Source organism: Hemicordylus capensis, chromosome 1, assembly GCF_027244095.1.
Source record: "Hemicordylus capensis ecotype Gifberg chromosome 1, rHemCap1.1.pri, whole genome shotgun sequence".
NCBI lineage: Eukaryota > Metazoa > Chordata > Lepidosauria > Squamata > Cordylidae > Hemicordylus > Hemicordylus capensis.
The window spans coordinates 176,537,579-176,553,616 of NC_069657.1; the positions used below are offsets into that span (position 1 = coordinate 176,537,579).

General features: G+C 40.5%; 1 protein-coding gene across 10 annotated transcripts in view; it reads right to left on the reverse strand.

The window, feature by feature from the left end:
* GTDC1 (glycosyltransferase like domain containing 1) overlaps nt 1–16,038 on the reverse strand; it is a 336,841-nt gene that overhangs the window by 149,630 nt on the left and 171,173 nt on the right. For 9 of the 10 annotated variants that reach the window (XR_008312945.1, XR_008312944.1, XM_053282909.1 and 6 more), the window contains one exon: nt 14,669–14,842. The exons of the other annotated variant lie outside the window; for it this stretch is intronic. Coding sequence is in view for 7 of the 9 variants with exons in the window: in XM_053282909.1 (XP_053138884.1) it covers nt 14,669–14,842 (174 nt within the window). In the remaining 2 variants the exon portion in view is untranslated. The remainder of the gene's footprint in view (nt 1–14,668; nt 14,843–16,038) is intronic. 10 annotated transcript variants of the gene reach the window in all.

The following is a 16,038-nucleotide window of genomic DNA, read 5'->3' on the forward strand; positions in this document are numbered from 1 at the left end:
TCAAACCGAACCATCCGGTTCCGTGCACACTCCTATGTAACACCAGTGGACTGGATATTTACAATGACACAAATAGTTTTTGGTGGGAGGAAGGGTCCTAGAACTGCTATTATATATTTTAAAAATCTTTCTATATTCAAGTGAGCTTGCCACTGCCACAAAAAAGGCATCCTCACAAATTCACTATTAAAGCTGTCATACTGAAGCAAAGAAAGAAAGAGGGGTGGGGTGGGGGAAGAGAGCCAATGAGTAACTGAAAATATTAGCTCTTATTAAAAGGGAGGCATAATTAATAGATCACAAAATATTTCTACCTTTTCATATGGAATTTCATATGATTAAAATAAACTGAAAATGAAAGTGCTTGTAACAGGCACGTTGAACCTTTCTTCTTCTATTAGCATATCAGTCTGCAATCATATCTAGATCAATAGCGAAGATATCTGCTTAAAAGAGCACCACGCTTTCTTTTGTCAGAAATTCATTACTTTTTATTAGGGTCATTGCTTGAAAACTTCAAAAACACCATATGGACCTAATTGTGGTTTATTTTGGCAAAAAGGAAGACACTGTAGAACAACTGAGGCATTACATTCTACAATTCCATTACTTTCATCCCTCTCAGTTTTATTACTGTGTCATTAAAGGCAACTTGAGTGAGCAAAGAATTATAGTGTCATGTGTACGGGCTAGTAGATTAATAACAAAACACACTCAAGTTTAAAGGTATCTAACAGCTGTTTTCATTATTTTGTGTAAATACGCTTGAAGCATATCTATCTGATTAGTGGATAGAGTGCTCTTCTCTGTCACATGCCATGGGCACTGCTATGTGCAAGTAATCAAAGTGCTCAGAAAATGAGTTTACATTGTTCACTGCTGAAATACACAAATGTCAGAAAGTGACTGCGCATCAAAGCTTAGGCAAATCATCTGCTGCAAACAAACAGATTCCAATGCACATTTCAGCTTTAAACATTCCACTGCAGCGCAATGACTGAACAGGACTTATTGCAAGCCAAAATGAAGTGATGCTCGCAGAATAATAAGTTGCTAGCATACATACAGATAAATGACTTCAGGACCGGGGCACTTTCAACAGCTGAAGTTATATTATTTTAATGTCACATACTAAAACGTGCACAGGTCCTATTGTGTGTCACTTTATGGGTAGAAAAGCAGTAGCGAGAACAATCCCTACCTGATAATACATTTTTTTGGTTCTTTGGTTGCCTTCCATTCCAACTAATGAACAGCTATTCTTTCCTCCAATTTTCACTCAGACAACTGGCAACAAAGAGGAGCTCAGAGGTTTGGCTCACTAAAAAGGGGGAAATAACCCTCCTCTCCATCCTCATAGACGTAGCCGAATAAATCAAGAGGGATACATTTACATTCAGATTAACTGATAGCATAAAATACTTCAGAGATATGAAGGTTCTGAGCCTTGGATGAAAAGCTCCTCCAGCAGATTCAAATCATAGAATGGATTTTCAGCACTGGGGCAGAAACATTCCTTTCTGTGACCACTGTCTGGAAATGAATAGTCACTGTACAGAGGGGACAGTAGTAACACATACAGCAATGCACAATTGAAATAGTGAGGAAACTGAGGCAGGAGAGATAAAGAGAGGTTCCATTGGGACAAGTCAGGAGTTTTTCAAAGTAAAGAGGAATAGTCCTTGAGATTGCTTATCAGAAAATATTTAATTTTTCTAATCCATATTAAGACAGCCTTCCCCACACATCCAACACACACACACACACACACACACACACACACACACACACACACTTAATAGTTTCTAAAAATCATTCTGTAATAGGAAAAAGACTGGCAAGTAAAAAGACTGGCAAGACCTAGCAAGTAAAATTCATAAATGTAAGCAAACCATCAACTACTAAAAATAAAGAACAAACTTGTGCTGTTGTTTTTCCAGAGAACCCCCATACAGATGCTAAAAGCTGCTTTGCCACAGCTGAGCAGTGCTTTTGCCAAAAGCCCTCAAAGCATTGAGCAAGACACAGTCCAAAGTCTGAAACAAAACCCAAAGGTCTGAGGGAAATAAGATATGCCAAATTCATATTAAACCATGTAATGAAATGCAAAGCAAAAGTTCTATCCTTTTCTACCTGATGGAATCTCATCTAGAGAATTCCCCCTTCTTGCCCTCAGAAAGGCAGTCCATGGAAGACTGTTCACTTGCTCTTTTGAAGCATGTACATCTATCTTCCCCAAAGAACCATAATAGAAGAACCATAACAGAAGCCAGAGTGGAATGTTACAGGAAGACATACAGGAAAGACTTTGCAAAAGCTAACTATAAGGACCGTTGCCTTCCATAGAAGCAAGGAACTAAAGTGGTTCAAGGGCTTTAAAGGTGAACAACTTGTATAATGCATTTGCTACACATTAAAAAGGCAATTAGGACTCCTATCTGAGAAAAAGGCTAGAAACCCTGTGTAATATGCTTTTGTCAACTAATATTAGAAATGTCATCTCTCTTTAGTGCACTGTGTAAGTCACAGACTGCATTAATACTGCGGATAAGCATAAAGCCTGCCAAACTGGCCCTGTGTGTCCATATCAGCAAAAAGAAATAAGTCTATCCAAAAGTGTATCTAAAGCAACACCATGAAGTTTTCTGGCTTGAGAATGAAACAGAAACGAAACACAACGAGTGGCGCTGTGCTTGACTCTTTCTTCTTGGATTGCTTCCCTCTGCATCTGTCACAAGATCTGTTGCAACCAAACTGCATAGGCATACCGAGGGAGCCCAGCATCATCCCATTCCCACCATGCATAAAAAAAGAGCAGGTTCTACCATATTATTATAGGGGTTAAGCCAAAGGAAAAGCATGCAATTTTTCATGAGGTTTTGTACTGTAATGGGTGAAGTAGCTCTAGACACAGTGGTAATTGAGGCCATGGTCTTATTCCAGTGTTTCTCTTTCCGTTTTTCTTGTTTTCCTTTCATTCCATACAACAGACTCACAGGGATCAAGATCCAGACTATCTTAGTCATGACTAACACTACTGAAATTAATGAGACTTTTGTTAGTAATGACTAACTTGTTTCAAGCCCCATTCATTTCAAAGGAACTTAGTTTGGATCTTTCTCAGGCTCTCCATTCCCATCCCTCCCACTTCCTAATATAGCACAACTTCCAATTGGAATGCACAGATGCAAAACATAAAGCAGTGTATAGGACAACCACTGAGATAATAGCCCTATTATTATTTTTAAAATGATATACAACTTTTGACCAAGAAGTAAAGTTCACAAAGCAGTTATATTCTCATTCTCAAGCAGCAGTTTCGCATTCCTAGAAAGGAATGAGAAAAAGGATTCCCTGACCCAAAAGGGCTCCCAGTCTAAAAAGAAATACAAAGAAGACACTAGCAACAGCCACTGAAGGGACTCTATGCTGGGATGAAAAGGAATGGTTGCTCTTCCCCTGCAAAATATAAGGGCGCTGCCACTTTAAAAAGGTGCCCCATTAAGTAAAAGGTGCCCCAGGAGTTAAAAACAGAACAGGCAGAAATGCTTGTGCTCAGGTTCAGACTGTGTAGTAAGCTGTCTGTTACCTTATTCCCACTTCACATTTTCAAATAATTCCAAAACCTTGCTAATGCTTACATAACTGTGAGCCCTGAGGCTCACAGGGTTTACTCAGCAGTATGAGCCCTGGTTGGGAGTGGAGAACGGGAGCTTTAAGAAAGAGGAAAGCAGGACCATAACTGTTCTCTGCTGCCCAGTGCAGCTTCCTGCTGGGGCGGCACTCAGCCCAAATACCCCCATGCGGCACCAGCACACACATGGCGCTGCACATGCATGGATGCCATGTGTGTGCTGGTGCTGCACAAGGGTTCTTGGGCTGAGCACCACCCCAGTAGGAAGCTATGGTTCTGCTCTCTCTTTCTTAAAGCTCCTGTTCCCTGCTCCCAACCAGGGCTCGAACTGCAGTTCGAGCATATCCCTACATCATAACACAGTCCTGGGGTGGTCTGATCAGTCTACTATGGTCTATTTTCCTGTTCCTTTTTAACTAGAAACTCTCTGGTTCCATGGAATGCACACTCAACATCCTGTAAAAGTTCTTGCATAACTATTTTGTATTCGGTGATCCTGAGTATTTCTACTTCCTTAAGAACAAAACATTGTTCATTGTGGATTACATAAAGGTCCCGCAAGCTTCCTTTGCAAAACATTTCAGAAACATTCAAGTGCTAGGTGCTCCACAAAAATCAGATATCGATTCACCAGTGGAGAACACAATCTACCACCTGTCCACTCCAGCTGTAGACTTTTTTTACATCAGTAAAACTAATGAGATGTAGCAATTTTAGTTCAAAGATCTTGTATCTAATTTTCTGCTCAAGTGCACTATCTGCTTCAACCCCAACTCCATGGCTGGAGTCAAACACAATGCAATATTATAGTTCAGCTAGTTTTGTGTTATGGCTAAACTAAGCTTGCCCACAAACTATAGTTTGAGACCAACAAGCCAACATCTGGAACTATGGATTGAAGTTGGTTTAGAAACCAAATCTGAACTAATTGTGATTTCCTGTTAGTTTAAATCCAGAGAACGTTAACAAATCACATTTAGTGCCACTACTTTGCCTCAAGGGTACTGTACCATGGAGGCAGGAATGAACATATGAAGTTGAGTGCTCAGGACACGGGACATAAAATAAACAAGCAGTAAATCATGGTTAACCTGTTGTATGTCTGGAAACTCTAACTATACTTTGACTTCTTAACTATGGTTAGACCAACTAGATTATACCTTGCAACGGGGTCACAAGGTATCTCTAAAGTGTGCTTCCGCACTTCCTGTGCTGTGACACCGCAATCCCTACGCTGACAGCAGGTGCCGTCCACATTTCTGATGCCTTGTTTTGGATTTAATTGCTGTGATTTATTGCTATAATGTTGTATGTCCAGTGTAAAAAAGTTGCTGTATTTTCTGGTTGTTAGTTTTCGTGAGACTGCTCCCCCGCTAGGCACTTTGCTATTTATGTTTTGAATGTGATTTGCCTGAACCGAAGCATTTTGCCGCTGTTGAGTGGGTAACCTGGAAAGCGCCATGGTGTCCGAACCCAGCCAATCTTTTCTTTTTAAAAGATACGTTGATGTAAAAGCATTCAGAACAATAAGAAAATTAACCAAGTCTCTAATACACATACACACATGGTCAAAATTTCCAAAGAAACTCATAGCCAGATTTTCTAGTGCTCCACACCTCAAAATAAACAGTTTCCCCCGCGCACTCTAAAGAGCTGAGTTTCCATCTGGACACCAAAATAAGGTTCATATTTTCAAAAGCTTCCACTCTTATCACCTATGTCCAGGTTTTCAGAAAAGTACATTACACCATGCTTACAGTAACTCAACTTTCTTTTGCAAAATCCAGTTGTCAGCGGTAAGGGATTTTGAAAATGCCACCCACAGAGTTTTCATGTTTGAATGGTTGCTGATAACTATCCATATCGATACCTCAGACAGGGCAAAGCAAATGGTAAATTAGAGATAAGAATAGTAAATCACTTTGTACACCAAAAAGTGTTACAGAAATTTTGTTTTCTCTGTGAATATGATCTAAAGGGGCATGCACATACCATTAGCCAAAGCAAGCAAATGTTTTAGAGATTCCCTCTTAGAAGCTGGCTGTACTGAATTCCCAAGTTCTCTTTGAAAAGGTTAACTTTTTTTAAAAAAAATAGTTTTTATATTTAGTGGAGCCTTCTGGAACTGCAGAAGTATACTTCAACAAAATACTTCACTTTGCATTCAATCCCACTAATTACAATAAAATTAAAATCTTATCTGCCATCACCACCTCATAGCTCCATTCCAACTTTCCCCAAAGAATTTACGATCTGTATGTGGTAAAAACATACATGTATTTGTACATATTGTTTTATTTTTACAGACTGTGACAGACATCCAGACTAATGAAGCACTGCAGCAGCAATGGTGCACTGGTGCTACAGGGGAAGGGTGATTTTTAAAAATTAATTATTTTTTATTATTTTATCTATAATACAAACTAGGAAACATAAGAAAAATAGAAAAGAAAAACTAATCAGCCAAACCAATTACAGTGATTCTCATTACAATCTGTATATACCAGGGGAAGGGTGATTTTTTTCTACCTCCCCTTCCCTCTGAAACTAACGGTGACTCCCAACAATACATCATTGTGGGCTTTGCAGCTTCATTAGTCTGAAAATCCACTTAGCAGGGGGAGATCTATAATTGTGCAGCTGTACGTGAACACAGGCTACCAGCAGCCTGACTGGGCAGGGCGACTGCTGTTGGCACCCCACCTGCCCCTCCCATTTGTCACCTTCTGCTTGAGCCCCCCACAAACACCTGTCCCCCGCCCTCCTGCTGCTGGCAGCTGCTGCCCCACGGAAGCTGGCTGCAGCATAGTAGGATGACATCACCATCAGGTTTGCTTCCCTTTCCCGGCTGTGGTAGCTGCAATGGTTAGCAGGGCCTCTGCGGCAGGAGGGGGTTAGGGGGGCTGCAGTGGTGACCCGCCAAACAATATGGACATGGGCCACCACCAATGTCACAACAACACTGCCACCTAAATATATTGCAAGGTGACAACCCTAATTTTTTTGAAATAACTTCTAAGAGTAATGTGTGCGTGCTTTCCGCACCAGTGAGAGGAACAATTATTACTAATTCATGAAAAAAAACCATTAAATTTGAAAAGCTAAGTAAGTTGGGTGTGGCGGCCTCTTCTGGCATGCTTCCCCATCCTTCAAAGTGCCTGACTTTTGAAGCAGTAAAGGTAAAGTGTGCCGTTGAGTCGGTGTCGACTCCTGGCGCCCACAGAGCCCTGTGGTCATCCTTGGTAGAATACAGGAGGGGTTTAACATGGCCTCCTCCCGTGCAGTATGAGATGATGCCTTTCAGCATTTTCCTATAGGGAAACTGAAAAATGGGAGGGTCATAGGGTAGAGTGCATCAAATGACAGCACTTCTAAGATACTTGTGCACTATCACAGAGGCCATCTTCTCACTTCATGTGAGAGGGCATTAATCAGGTGAGAAGGAGTCACACAAGACGCTGGATAAACTTGCCTGGACAGAGGTGTTCACTATAGCAAAAATGAGCTTGCCAAGGACAAGTGTGCTGCTTCCAACCTGGCCAGCAGCTTTGTTGCACAAAATGAGAGCATATCATTGTTTCAGCAGCACATATTCTAAAAACTGGAGCACAACAAACAGGAGCAGGGACCCTTCACAAGGATGATATGCACTATCACAAAATGTTCCACAGTTTTAGACTGTGTCACATGTACATGCAAAGGAATTGAAAATGTCCCCAGAGCCACATACCCAAGAACTTCATAATCTATTTTTACACAGGAAAAGAAAGCAGATTTCTTGTAGCTGTGACAAGATACAGCACATCAGGACTGAGCAAATGTGCCTTCTGACGATGAAACCTTCTGACTATGAAACCATAAACCTTCTGACTATGAAATAGCTGCTGATGTGATTTTATTATTCAGGTGGGAAGAAAAAACTGAAGCAGACACTGATAGTTGGAATTTAGGGAAGTGCTTGACTAACAAGCAGAAGGTTGCCGGTTTGAATCCCCGCTGCTACTATATCGGGCAGCAGTGATATAGGAAGATGCTGAAAGGTCTCATCTCATATTGCGTGGAAGGAGGCAATGGTAAGCCCCTCCTGTATTCTACCAAAGAAAACCACAGGGCTCTGTGGGCGCCAGGAGTCAAAATCAACTTGACAGCACACTTTACCTTTAGTTTAACTTACAAATACAGTGTGTCAGTAATATACTAGCTATAATGCTAGCTATTGAGATCAATTTTCATTTGGTCTCATTTCTTCTTCATTTGGAGAAGATCATTATAACTCATCCTGTTGAGTTGCTCAGAAAGATTAGCATCGACAGTCAACTGGAAATATCCCACTGAGATATCTCAGTTCACCATGACCTGTCCCTGGTGAGCTCCCACCGCAAGGTGCTTACAAACCTATTAGTTCTACTATATCTTCATTACTATGGGCAATACTTCCACTCAGGGTTGTTAAGAGTGATATGGTTTTTCTGGGCATCTTCCTGCATCCTCTCCACTACTGGTGTTTTTCCACATTCATATTGGTCTTTATGCCAAAAGTTGTGACAAAAGGACAAAGCATGTAATTAGCCAAAATAGTTGAAGTCAGTCAATTAACACATCACAGAACCATCCAAGAGACTGAATACCCCAGAGAAGGAAAAACATGCCAAGCCAATGGTCAACCAAAGCTGCTATAAAAGTTGTGTGTGTGTGTGTGCACGCGCGCATGCGTGCACCTGTCTGTGATGTTAGCCACTGAAAAAGCTTCTTGGTAGATTTGTTTAGCAGGCTAGAAATTCTAAAATAAATAAATAAAGTGTCCCAGAGAACACACACCACCATAGAAGCCTCTGGGGTATGTACTTTCTGTATACTGCTTTTCTTTTCTCTCTTTGTTAAAATAATCTGGCAGGATGCCCTTGCCTCACCCTGTCCCCCACCCTACAACTGTCTGATGGCCAGGCCAAATTGGAGCATCTCAGCCAACTAGCATGACTCAGTGATGCACAAATGAGGAATGGGATTTTGGATATATGATACTACACACAAATTCAATATTGTTTAAATTGTTATCAAACCATCGGGCCTCTAGATCTAGCTAGGAAGAAAATTTGTAAATCAGGAGTTAACCACTTTAAAGAGATAGAAGTGGTTGCAGGCTTTCTGCCACAGGTTTTGCCCTTTGTGGCTTCTCACATCCCAGACTTGGAAAATATGAGCTGTGATACTGAGAAAGGTAAGAAGCCAGCAGAGCCCCATAGTGATAAATGAGTTTGCATCATCTGTCATTAGAACTTTCTGCCAACAGGGTCATTCCCTATTAAATTACCACTTGTCAATGTTTAAAATACTGATTGATAAATGACTGTGCCAAAACTGATAACACAACAGCTTTTCTTTTATAATATTCTTGGTTTCCACATTCTGCTACTTCAAGATACAGATATAGCAAGTACTGGTTTTTCCACCCCACTCTCTCCCCTCCCCACTACTTTGCTGAAGCACAATTTAATCGAATACAAAACTAACAGGTACTGCATAATGATTGGTTCTGATATACATTACATGCTAGTCTTCCTGCCAAAATAAACCTACCAGCGATTTAGTGATATGGGCAGATCCAAGTTTCACATTTCATCAAATGCTAGTAATCTGTTTTATCAATATAAACTGCATTTTAATGAAAAAATTCTTTTCTTCAGTACACTTCACTTTTAATGCCCCAGAGTGTAATAATTCGTTCATGCTGTACAACAAGAATGTTTTACAAGACCTGAACTCTCAAGAGAAATTTCTCTGTAAATACAAAATGCAACTTTTATGGGAATGCGTTGTATGCAACGTGACGAGTACCCAACATAATAAAATTAAGTAGGTTGCATAGAGAATTCAACTGCAGTATACTTCGGAGTTAGTGAAAGGCTAACGTGAAATCTCAGCTGGGTTATTTTATTTATTTGTTTATTTTAATTTTATTTATTTATTTAACACATTTTTATACCACGCATGTTACATGCAAGTCCCTGGGAGGGTTCACAATCTAAAAACACAACAATTAAAACATTAGCATAATTAAAACAGTTTAAAATACAGATAAGAAATCCAAAGCTTAAACTATAAACTAAAAGCCTGACACAACAGTTACTGTAGGTCCGTCTTTAAAACATCCAGAGAAGGAGAGGCTCTCATTTCATTAGGAAGCATGTTCCAAAGTCCCAGGGCAATCCTAGAAAAGGCCCAGTTTCGAGTCGCCACCAACTGAGCCAGTGGCAACTGCAACCGGACTTCCCCAGATGATCGTAATAGGGGGCGGGGTTCATGAAGAAGGAGGAGTTCCCTTAAATAACTTGAACCCAAGCCATTCAGGGCTTTATAGGTAATAAACAGTACTTTGTATTTCACATGGAAAATTACTGGCAGCCAGTGTGACACATAAGTTATTTTGAATGCGTGTAATATGATCTCTTTGGGTAACCCCAGAGACCCACCTGACAGCTGCATTCTGTAATAACTGCAGTTTCTGGACTATGTGCAAAGGCAGCACAATGTAGAGTGCATTGCAGTAGTCAAGTCTGGATGTTACCAGAATAAGCACCACTGTTTTATAGTTGTTTATCTCCAGGAATGGGCGTAGCTGGTGTATCAGCCGAAGCTGACAGAAAGCCCTCCTGGGCACTAAGCATTAGGTAAAGGAAAGGAGACATCATTTTTCACTGGTCAAATTGGTAAAGAAATAAAGAAATTGGGTTAAGAAACAAAACAACGCCTACAGCACCAACTAGACAGTGGTTGAATAAACAGTAACTTTTAATGAGGTCCTATTTGCCTTGGAGGCTGGTGTAAGTTAGATGGGTATCACCGAGAAGGATCCAGAAGGGGCAAGGGTGACAAGTGGGGAGCTGATAGGGCATGCAGAAAACTATTTTTGGATTAACACGACTTTATTGATCTCTGTCACCAATCCTGTATTAGACCATCTACTTGTCAAATGCTACATTAGTTCTCTTTGCACCTGCTTTTACACATCATGTGATTTGCTACTTTGCTGTATTTTGCATCCATTTTGTTCTGCTGCTTCAACTGGGAGCAGGCCAAATAGTCCACAGGAACCTTTCACTATTGGAGAACAGGGTAACTCTTATATCAGCATTATTGAATGTGAACTCCTCATTTTCACCACTATTGTCCTTTCCCATTTTAACCATGGCATTTACAATATAAGAAAGAAGCACAGTTTAAGATATCTGACTCTCCATATTTCTTCATTTTTGAATTTAAAAAGCAAGCACTGTATATTCCAACAAGTTGTATTAATGAAAGCAGCTCTCATTATCTTCAACCCTAGTCCTCCCATCTGTTCCTTTTTATCTGTTATTCTGTGCTGTCATTTGTCTAACATGGATTTTAAGTGCCTTAGGACACAGATTTAACTTTTAAAGCAAATGGTGAGGGAAGGAGCGGTATAGCACCATCTCTTTGCAGACATCCATACAAAGTATGAGAATCACATATCCAGAGAGCTTTCTTAGCTCTCCTCATCCAGAGAAATAAGTGGTGGCAGTGAATGAGCGGACAGGCATCAAGGCAGCATTGGCTATTTCATTTTTAGTGGAAAAAAGGATTGGACAAGTCCTGGATTTTCAAAGGAATGCTAAAAAATAATTCCTTAACTAGTGGTATTTATCTTTCAAATGGATGGCTTCATATGGATGCACACATGCAAAACATTCATTTGGAATAAACCATCATATAACTTCCTGAAGGAAAATCCTGTGATCCATCCAAAACTCCAGTCCCAGTTCACAGGACCATGACTTGGTCCTGCATGGATGACCCATTTTGACTGATGTGACTCACACATGAGCAGTGGTAGCTATGAAAGTGTGCTGAAATGTTAACTTGAACTAGACTGCACATGGATAAAAACATATAGACTGTGGGGCTACCCAGTTCAGTACAGTCTACTTTGTCCGGCAATGAAGACAGCCGTAGCGATGTCACAGACTTAAAACAACTATAAGGTGATGAACAAAACAGCATTTGCCACTAGAATGGTAAGTCTAAAGGAAACATTTTCAAGTTTTCCATAGACACTGTTGAAAAAAAGTAATTTAAAAAAAAATCAAAATTTGTCCTAGATTAATTAACACTACAACTTGATTTTAAATAAACAAAACAATACACAAAACTGTAATATCATGTCCTCTAGAGGTGTGCATGAATCAGATTCTGCTATTCAATTCGAGCTTGAATCTAATCACAGAATCATAAAATTGAATCGTAGAAAACAGCTGGCTTGGCCATTTTTCCAAGAAGAGCTGAAAAAACAGGCCACAAAATGGCAGTTTTCCCAGGGAGAGCTGGTCTACTAATTAGAGTCAGTGGGTAGACCAGCTCTCTGCTCTGGACAAGGCGTCAGCCCGCCTCAGAGGACTGGTCTAACCAACTGGTAGATCAGCTCTCCCCACAAAAACAGTGTCATTTTGACACCCATTTTTCCAGTTCTCCCCAGAAAAACAGCTCTTAAAATGGCGCTTAAATCACCCAAATCTATTCAGGTCAAATTGGAGTGATTCTCTTCAACCCCAAATTGGGCCCTTTATTTTGAGGGTGATTTGATTCGAGGTCGAATCACCCCAAATTTGACCTGAATCAGTTCGAGGTTGAATTGAATAACACACCCCTAACGTTCTCCCCAAATAGTCAAATCATGCCTGATATTATCAATCCTTCCTAAATATATATTGTTTCCTGGTACATACACCTATCACATCTTCTGTATTGGGGAATGTCAGTACCTTTCATTAAGAAATGCTACAAATAAAAATAATTTATTTGCTGACATTAAATTCTAGTGGTGTCCTCTTACGTGGCCCAGTTCTTACATGGCCCAGTTCAAGGTGATGCATTAATGTATTTTTACATGGCATCACAGTCACAACTTAACTTAAAATGAGGGCTTCCTTTACAAATCATGGTCATATTCCTAATAGTACTGCCTTTTTGTTTCGTATGTCTCTGTCACGTATACAAATGAAAATCATATTAAGGGCAATAACAACAACTAAAAAGGAGGTCAAAGTAAGGAGGAAAAAAAATCACCTTGGTTATTTTGCTGTTCATATTTCCCCCCAACATCTTTGCAAAATTATGCATTTTTAAAAGACTGCAGGCATTCAAATGACTGTCAGTCATGCAAATAATCACTTACTTACACTGTATGAGTTTGGTTTGGATAAAGCAAATTACCATTTGAAAATAACTCGAAAAACACTCTGGGCTAAGAGCTTGCTTTATGAATCTAAGTTTGGCCATGATATTTCTTAACCTTTTTCTCCTTCATTTCCATTCAGCTAGATTTCACTGGAGTAATACAGACTAAATTAATAAACTGTATTCAATTGCCACAGGTGCATTCAACGTTTATTTAACACATGATCTTGTTAGAAAAAATAGCGGCAACTATCTGAAAAAGCTCAGGCTAAAATTGCACAACTTGATTCAGGAATTGTTGATTTGGGTCAAAAGCAGCACCTTGGCCTCCTGTGTAGATGTTTATTTTTATCTAGAGCAAGTAATCATAATTGGTTTCTAAACACAAGATTTTTTTAAAAAAAGTAGCAAGCAATATGAAATATGCCAGATTTTTTCTGAAGAGCATGCATGACTCTAACAAAAAACATTGTAAAAAGTATTTCTTTTCAAAGAAATAAGGAAGGTATGTTAAATGTTGCTTTGCAACACAATACTCAATTTAAAATTTAGGAAATCACATTGAAGTTAGGGGTGTGCTCGAACCACAGTTCGAACACTGGTTTGAGCCCTGGTTGGGAGCAGAGAGCAGGAGCTTTGAGAAAGAGGAGAGCAAGTCCTTACCTGCTCTCCACCTCCCTATGCAGCTTCCTGAGGGGGTGGCAATCAACCCAAGTATCCCTCTGCAGTGCCAGCACACACATGGCATCCGCGCACGCATGGGCGCTATTTGCATTTCAGCACCACCATGCCTACCAAGCAAATGGCACCCACGCATGCAAAGACGCCATGTGCATGCTGGTGCCGCATGGGGGTACTTAGGCTGAGTGCCGCCCCAGTAGGGAGCTGCATGGGGCAGCAGAAAGCATGTAAGGATCTGTTCTCCTCTTTCTTAAAGCACCCGCTCCCAACCAGGGCTCGAACCGCGGTTTGAGCACACCCCTAATTGAAGTTAATATTAAAATCCAAATAAAGTTACATCAGCTAGCTAATGTAAAGACTGAGACCATTTTGTTTTGTCATGTTTGTGACCTTAATACATCATCAGCAATAAATACATATGGCCAAAATTATAAGGCCTGAGACATTCAGAATAAAGTGCTCATTGTATTAGCTTCAGCACAATAAGCAAGCCATAAGGCCAAGTGATCTTCCAAGTGTCTACTGCAGTAACTAGTAAATGCCACTAGTTTGCCACAAGAAATGAATTAATTATGGCAATTATGAGTGCAACGTACCCATAGGCATGTCTCTTCTTGATTCACTGCCCTGGCCTTGCCTTCTCCCAGATAGCCTTCACTGAAGCAGGCATTTCTGCCACAACTCAACATTTGGTCCAACTGTGTCATTCCACAATTTCATAGGTTGAGAATGATCTATTCTCTGAGGTGGCTGCACATTTCATCTCGTTACATTTAATACCCCAAAAGTGGAAACACAAATAGGTAGGTTATACTGAGGGTTGGTGACTCTCAGTTATCAAAAAAAGGTTTGAGTGCAAATATGAAGCATTCTTCCAATTTTAATTCAGAAAAATTAGCGTGCCAAAAGGGCAAAATACACGAGATGTACTACGTATATGAGACGTAATGCACAAAGTATGTGATGTGCATGGGATCTCCAGAGGCTCCTTCTTTTCTCTTTTCAGGTCACCTTTGGATTAGAGCCAATTTTCAGATCCTACTTGAACTGATTTTCCAACCAACAAGTCATGAAGTGCCCAATGAAAAATTGCAGGTAACAACGATCACTTCAAACGTAACTGAAACACTAACTGGCACAAAGTCAAAAGCTACCAACCTGCTTATATTTGAGAACTTCACTGGAAAGTAAAGGACTTGGCATTTTGGTCTGATTATCTTTTCCAGGTCCTTTGGTCGATGGTCAGGCATCAGTTTCATAAATTTCCCAATGGATGTTAGAAATGACTCCATATTATAAGCAGAGTTGAACACCACGACGTCAGCAACCAAACTAATTAAAAAGAATAAATTATTAAGAATAAATGATAAATACTAAGTTGAATTATATGGCACCTTTCCTATGCACTGAAAAATTGTTGCACACATTATCAGAGTTGTGTAATGCCTATATTTTAGTAGTTTGTACAATAACCTTGTAAGGCAGTATAGCTGCTGCCCTCCCCCTTCACTGTGGGAGAGCGGGGGTGAAGTTGTGGGCCCAGCCCGAGAAGCAGGCACGTGGGCCATTTTTGTCCCCCATCATGTGTTGCGGGTGGATCAATCAATGCATAAGCAGCTGGCTCCATTCCATTCTCTCTCAGTTGCACTGAGGGCAGGCACCCTCCCACCTGTCCCTTGACTCAGTGGGGGAGATTCCGGTCGCCTTTTGGGGCCAAGAAGGAATTTTTTGGGCCTCAGCTGACTGGCTATGTTTGGGGCCTTTTTTTGCCCACTACTCGCTAACTTTGTTAAGGTTGCCACTGGGTTATTTGGTCACTTTACAGTTGAGTGCGGGTCAGGGTAGGTTAATTTGTAATGGTGCTGGGCTGGAGGGCCATTATGGTGAGTGGGAATATGGAGGAAGGCGTGGTGATCTCGCGACTCTCGGGAGGGATCTGCTCTCACTCGGATGCATGCCAGCAAAAGCCGCTCAGTGCCTTGCAACATGGGTTGAGGTGGGTTGGCATGCATTCCTTTGTCAGGGGTAACCTCGTGGTCCAGATAAGGTTCAGACTTGTCCTGAACAGAATCAAATCCAGTCCTTCACCTTCCTGTGGGTATACCTCCTATGAGATTGACCCATATAGGGGATACCTGCACTCTGGTTAAATTCCTTGTTGCAGGTTTGTAATTATTTAATAAAGTGGCCCTAATTTCTTCCAATTACGCATATCCTGACATTATTTGGGTCTGGGTTTGCAATACCATCCCCACACAAAAACTGGTGACTGAGGATGGACATAACTTTCTGGAGGTATCAACATTTTATAACTTTCCAGAGGTCTCTAGCTCATTTTACTATCATGCTACACCACTCTCCAAAAACTTTGGAGAAGTCAGACATGGGATAGATATTAATTTAGTCATTTTGATGTGTGCTCCAAGGATCATGTGTGACATTCACACACACACTCACTCACATCCCATGGATCTTTAACAAAGCTAAACATTTTCATAACCTAGCTAACAATACTTTTTTCACCATAC